At 44.8% G+C, this 6,602-nt stretch overlaps 1 protein-coding gene across 2 annotated transcripts in view; it reads left to right on the top strand.

The window, feature by feature from the left end:
* The window catches only part of LPCAT3 (lysophosphatidylcholine acyltransferase 3), a 25,309-nt gene that overhangs the window by 8,151 nt on the left and 10,556 nt on the right, over positions 1 to 6,602 (top strand). Inside the window, exon 1 of one of the 2 annotated variants that reach the window (XM_019526834.1) lies at positions 2,001 to 2,181. The exons of the other annotated variant lie outside the window; for it this stretch is intronic. Within the exon in view, the coding sequence (XP_019382379.1) occupies positions 2,016 to 2,181 (166 nt within the window). The 5' untranslated portion in view covers positions 2,001 to 2,015. Of the gene's footprint in view, positions 1 to 2,000; positions 2,182 to 6,602 lie in introns of those variants that run through there. 2 annotated transcript variants of the gene reach the window in all.

Raw genomic sequence — 6,602 nt, forward strand, 5'->3', positions numbered from 1 at the left:
GAGACAGAGAGGGCACCTGGACCTCTTCAGCCTCCGCAAGAAAAGGTTGAGAGGAGACCTTGTGGCTGCCTATAAATTCATCATGGGGGCGCAGAAGGGAATTGGTGAGGCTCTATTCACCAAGGCGCCCCTGGGGGTCACAAGAAATAATGGCCATAAGCTAGCAGAGAGCAAACTTAAACTAGACATTAGGAGGAACTTCTTCACAGTTAGAGTGGCCAAAATCTGGAATGGGCTCCCAAGGGAGGTGGTGCTCTCCCCTACCCTGGGGGTCTTCAAGAGGAGGTTATATGGGCATCTGGCTGGAGTCATCTGAACCCAGCACTCTTTCCTGCCTAATGCAGGGGGTCAGACTTGGTGATCTATTGAGGACCCTTCTGACCCTAACATCTATGAATCAAGTGAGGGAGGGAGTGGGGCTGGGGTTGGGGCAGATGCTGCCCAGCTAGGGCGGTAAATGGAACCCCGGGGCTGGGAGTGGGACGGAGTTATGGGCAGCTTGTCCAGGGTGCATTGGGGAGGCTGCCTGCTGTGGGCTCTGGTCCAGGGGCCACACCAGCCTCTTCTTGGTGGGGAGGCTGGGCTTGGAATGGGTGGGCACCGGATGAGCTTGGCTGCATGGGGTGGGCAGTACCAGCAGTTCTGTGAGAGGTGGCTACAGGGAAGGCTAGAGTGAATTTTGGGGTGGCTATAGTCACCCTTCCCCATTGCCACCCCTGCTTAGGGCACTCCGCTCTGCTGCCTTTCCCTTGGGAGCCCACTGCAGCGGGATGGGCAGGGGATGCATGGCTGGTGCAGGGCTCCTGAGGGAAAGGCAACAGCGGAGTTCCCCAAGCAGGGGCAGTGCTGGCTGGGATCATGGAGGGCTATAGCTTTCCCTGTAGCTGTTCCTGTAGCAACCCCTCCCAGCACCAGTGCTGCTGACTGCCCCACACAGCAGAGCCAGCCCGCTCCCACCTGCTCTGGGCCCAGTCCCACCCTGGGAAGAGGCTGCGCCAGCCTGACCCTCAGCCCTCAGTAGGCAGCCTGCCTCTGCCCCACACACACATTCAGGGGGACACATGCCCCCCATGCCTCCCCTGGGGGTGCGTGCAGCGGTGGGGAGCTGCCCTCCCCACCCCTCATTGCCCCCTGGGCAAGGCACTTGCGGCCCTATCCCACTCTCAGCCCCAGGGTCTCATTCACTGCCTTGGCTGGGCAGTGCCCCTTGTCCCCGCCCCACTCCCTCCCTCACTGTGGGGGCCTTAATCTAGACTCTCAATGCCCCTTCCGTCCCTCATGCCCCTTTCCTCCCATAGACTTACCTGCAAGGAGTTGCTCTCCAAGCTTCTGGGCTGCATTCCTGGCTGTGTGTATGCTGTAGTTGCACACATGCACACAACATTTATCGGTGGCATTATCAGCTACACCAGCCAAACAGAACCGATACCCTGTAATGTTTATTTTCGTTTTATCTGTGCTGATACAATATGTGACCAGTAGCTGTCGACCTATTTGCCATAGTGGGCCACAATTGCAGCTGTCAATGTGTTATATGGGCCACACCCACACAATTTACTTCCTGTGTTTTAAAGGATGTGTCGTGGGCCACAGTGATGTGCTGATTAGGCCATGGGTTGAGAACTACTGCTCTAGTAGTATGGATTTCTGTAAGGAAAGACTGTTTTGTTTTTTTACAGTCTTTTAGATTATATCAGTGATGGGGTTAACTGTCCTCTACTGCCTTGCTGATGAAGGGAAGACAGACTGGCATAGCATGCAGTCAGCCACCCAGAGACATAGAACAACCTTGTAGAAGCATCAGGCTTCTTAAAGTATTGTTTTTACTTGCCTTTCTTGTCACTGTCTCAATGGAATTGTAAAAGTAGTCTTGACTGGTTACGCTAGGCTTTTTACACAGGAGGCAAAAGATGATAAAACAAATGTGAGGAAGAAATATAAGACATGAGGGAGGAAGTACCAGAAGGAACTCCAGACTCCCATGACAGGTGGTGTTCAGGACTTAGGTGGAGCTAATGGAGAAGAATATGTCATCTAAGTTCCTCTTTATGGCTCTGACTAGTCAGGACATCTCAAGATCAGCAAAGCGATGGCACCAACAGCATCACAGTACATCTGGATGTCACCAGAGATGCTTGGTGTGGCACAGCCTAGGGCTAGTTGCCAGCACACCAGTTTTAGGTTAGTTTCTGATCTTGTGCTCCTCCCAGGCTCATATGTCTGATGAATAGTGTTTGCATGTAGGCAGCAGTATTCACCACCAGACAGATCTTTGGTTGGACAAATCCATTCTTTCTGTCTAACTCTTGCTGACTCAGTTGAACTTTGTTATTATGGACAGCTTATAGTATATATGTTTTGGCACCATCTGCTTCAGTGTCACCATCCTACTATACATCCGTTGCAGAAAGGTTGATCTTGTACTTTAATATTGAATTCCAAAGTTCTTTTAGCCACAAAAAACCGAAACATTCTTCTGCCAAGTGTTTATTCTGTGCTGCTAAATCTCTTATTCAGTAGGTTTATTTAGAGCCACAAACCAGATGTGTGTATCTACTTTTTCTCTTTCTTTGTATCCTGGAGTGGAATCACTCTGAACCATAAGCCCTTTTTTTGTGTCTCAAGGATTCAGGTGTTGTCACTTCCATCCTTCTGTTAGTCAGCACCTTACATTCTTTTAATTTTTTTGCATTTAAACTAAGTGTATAACTGTAAATGATAATCCCACAGTGCATTTCTTGAACTCCCTCATTTCTTAGACTTTAGCATAAAGCTTCAGAGGTGACTCTACTGCTACTTGAATAATCACTTTTTATGAGGGATTAATTATCATTAAATTAATGGTTTACTCAGTCTAGAATGCTGTTATCAAAAGAAATATAAGGCAGTGCATCAAAACTGATTTAAGAAAGGAGGAGAAACTTCCAGTAGTCTGAAAACATGGGAGAGGCATCTACTGGTATTTCATTTGCAGCTGGTCTCCATTGTGAAGTAGCAGGTGTGAATGCTTTTCAGCAGGTTTGTTGTATGTCAATGAACTCATTAATTGAACTTAATTATCTGCAATTCTTTGTGTTTTCAGTCTTGAACCTTAAATGTAGTACATATTGGTCATTAGTCAAAACATGCAAAAGGCCAAGTGGAATTCTATAAAAAGACCCATTAGTGGTAGAAGGAAGAGAGAGTTTGTTCATCTCAGATTGAACCTAGTGCTTCTGAATTTAATAGGTAAAATTCCAGGCAGTATTATTTCCCCATCTCTGCAGATCTAATTCAGTGTTTCCCAACCTTTTCCAGCCCAAGGCATGCTTGTTGAGGCATTCCCCATCCTCATACCTATTGTAGCTCATTGCCATGGCAAAATTCCATGACACATCTGATCATTTCTGATGGCACACCTTTGTGCCACAGCACACTGGTTGGGAAACATTGATCTAGTTCATGCTCCACTGTTCTAGATGAAATAGCCATTATCACAGCTCATATTCACTGTGGTAGTCTAAGTAAGTGCATAACCCTGATATTGGAACTTCTTTCCAGAACAGAGGTGCTCAACCCTGTGCCCACAGGCCAGATCTGACTTGGGGAGCCTGTGAGGCAACCCATGGGTCCAGAAATTTGGCACAGGAGGAGCTGTAGCAATTAGCGCTGCCACCACTCCACCACATTTCCAAGCCCTGCCTAGCTAGATTGGGCTCCAGTATTGGTATTGGCCCTAAAAATTTCTATCAGTGTACCCCTAGTCTTTTCCCAATTAATAGGGGCCAATGTGGTCCCTACTTTCAAGAAGGGGAGGAAGGAGGATCTGGGTAATTATAGACCAGTTAGTATCACCTCTATGCTTGGGAAAACCCTTGAAAAAATTATGAAGGATCACATTTGTAGGAGTCCAATGGGTAATATAATGCTGAAGGGCAACCAGCATGGGTTGATAGCAGGTAGACCCTGCCTGATTAACCATGTGGCCCTGCCTGATTAACCTTGATTAACCCTTTGGCCCTGCACAGCTGGATCATGCCCATGGACTGACCTGGCACTGGTCATCTGTCCCTTGGGACAAAATGTTTGGGCACCACTAGTATAATGGGACAGTAGCATGATCAGAGTTAAGGTTGAAAACAACTTACTAACCACCATTTTTTCTGGGTGAGTCACCATGTGAATTTTAGAACAGTTTATAAAATTACAGTCATGTAGGGCTCCAAAGCAGCATTAGCGGTCCAGATCTGAGGTTTGAGCAAGGGTTCCTGAGATGCAGCCCTTCCTTTCAAAGGTTACATATCGTGTGACTTTTTGCAGACTTTGGACTTAGATTATGACTGATCCTCTCCCAAAAGATTTTACCCACATGAACTGTCAGCTAAGTACAGCTCCCAGTGCCAGTTTCAGGAAAGCAGCAATTAAAAGATGGATCTTCAGCAGGGCTCAAGCCCAAATGCATGTCAGAGAAAGCCATTTGTGTGTGTGTGTGTGAATTGCAGAATGCTTCACACGGTGTTTGTGTGTTGGGTGGTTCAAGCTGACATTGTGACCATTGAACCTGAGTGGCACCACATCCTGCAAGTTACTTTCTGCCTTCATTCTACAGGTGCTCTGTATGAATATCTACCTTAACAGCAATATGTCTTCTGTTCAAGAACTGCTTTTTCATATTCTCTTATTGTGCGTACTCCAACTGAATGTTATTTTCTTGAGGTGGCTGAAAAAATAATGGATTCATTTTCTGTTTGAAATCCAAATGTTTCATAGGAATGTGTGTCTCTCTCTCTTTACTTTTTCGTTGAATAATTTTGAAAATAGCATTTTTAGTGCAAGTGTTCCAGAAGTTCTCTTTTTTTTAAAAATCAATTCTGAATTGAATTGTGTGGTATTTTTTTGGGGGTGGCGGGGGGGGGTGTTGTTTTTTTTTTCCCACCCCCCTCCGCCCCCACACACACATTAACTGTAGAATGAAAATTCCTACCAATCTCAGACTTTGGATTTTTGGTCTAAATTAGAATTTCCCGTGAAATGGAAATTCCATTTTCCAAATAATGCTACTATTTTCCTTTACCATGTTTACAGAGGAAGACTCCAGAAAGTTGCAGCACAGTAGAATAATATAATCATGTCACATGCTACATGTCTTTATCTTGAACAGTGAAAACGTATGTGATTAAAGTGAAGTAAATAGCTGTGACTCTCTTCAATGCTGGCATGATCAAAAAGATTTCTGATCATCAGCAAATGCACTCATAAGGGACAGCAATTTTAAGAACTGGTATAAAGTCAGCATTGACCAGTGTTTTGCTAGAATATTGCAAGCTAAAATAGTAATTTATGGTTTTCCTAGAGAAATAAATGGAGAAAACAAATAACTTGTCTGTAATTATTACAGAATCCACACAAACGAAGAGGCCATACCAACCAGTTCCCCTTAAAAAATGCACTGGTACAGGGATGTCAGACTCATCAAGCCCCAAGGCTGGATCAGAACTGCAGGGCTCCTTACGGGCTGGATCCAGACCCAGTGGCAGCAGCAGGGCAAGCAGCAGTGGTGGTGGTGCAGAAGTTACCACAGCCATTGCTCACACGTCTCACTACTGACATATGTCCCCACCTGGGATACATAGCTGGGAATTTGGCAGTAGGCCCTGCCCCTGAATTTCCAGCTCATCTAGGACCCCCCTGGCCAGATTAAATGCGTCTGTGGGCCATGTTTTTGACACCACTGTGCTGGTGAAGTCTTCATCATTGACAACTTGCTAAATAAAGGTTGGATTTTTTTCTAATAGCTGTCCTGTAATTCAGCCATGAATTAATGCGGGGAAATCCAATGGTCTTTTATGCAGGAATGAGGTAAAATGATCACAGTGATCATTTTGGGGCTTAAAACATATCTAATCAAGTTCCTTGGAAAAAGATATCCAAAGAGAAATGTTAGCGGTTAAGAAAATTAAGTTTCATGGCCCTTTCTAATAATCATAGCCAACAATACTTTTTCTCAGAAACTGTATTAGAAAAATAAAGTGGTGGGGAAAACCATAATAAAGACATGAGATAATCTGTTAACCCAAAAGACAATTATTTTAGACCTATTTTACACTGTTAAACTAGAAATCTGCTGTAACCTTACCTTTAATTGTGCTAGTACATCACACAATACTATTGAGACAGGAGTCCCTGTAGAGTTGGTGGTGCAATTTGGGGGTTCACTTGAATAAAGTAGTCCCAGTCTATGGTCTATCATATCATGAACTCTTTTTATTTTTCAGAATGGTCTGAAACCCATGTAAATAATGTGAGTAGCTTTGATGATAATGCTATGTCATCTCATGCCTAGGTTTACGCTTCTTGGCATAGATGAGGAGTCATTTGGGCAAGAATTTCCTCAGAAACATCCTAACCAATAGAGATCTGATTTTAACATTTGTATTCATACACATAATTCATGGGCACTGACAACGTCTTGTAAAATACCATTGCTTAACAGGGGCTAGACTAGACTCTGGGGAAGAGGGGTAATAAAACCCATTGAGATGAAAAGGAATCATCATGCTTTTGTCTTCATCCTGTGCTGCAGAAGATTACTTAAGGAGACTTAAGATGACTCCCCCCCCCCC

Source organism: Gavialis gangeticus, unplaced genomic scaffold (assembly GCF_001723915.1).
Source record: "Gavialis gangeticus isolate Ggan-Ray unplaced genomic scaffold, GavGan_comp1, whole genome shotgun sequence".
NCBI lineage: Eukaryota > Metazoa > Chordata > Crocodylia > Gavialidae > Gavialis > Gavialis gangeticus.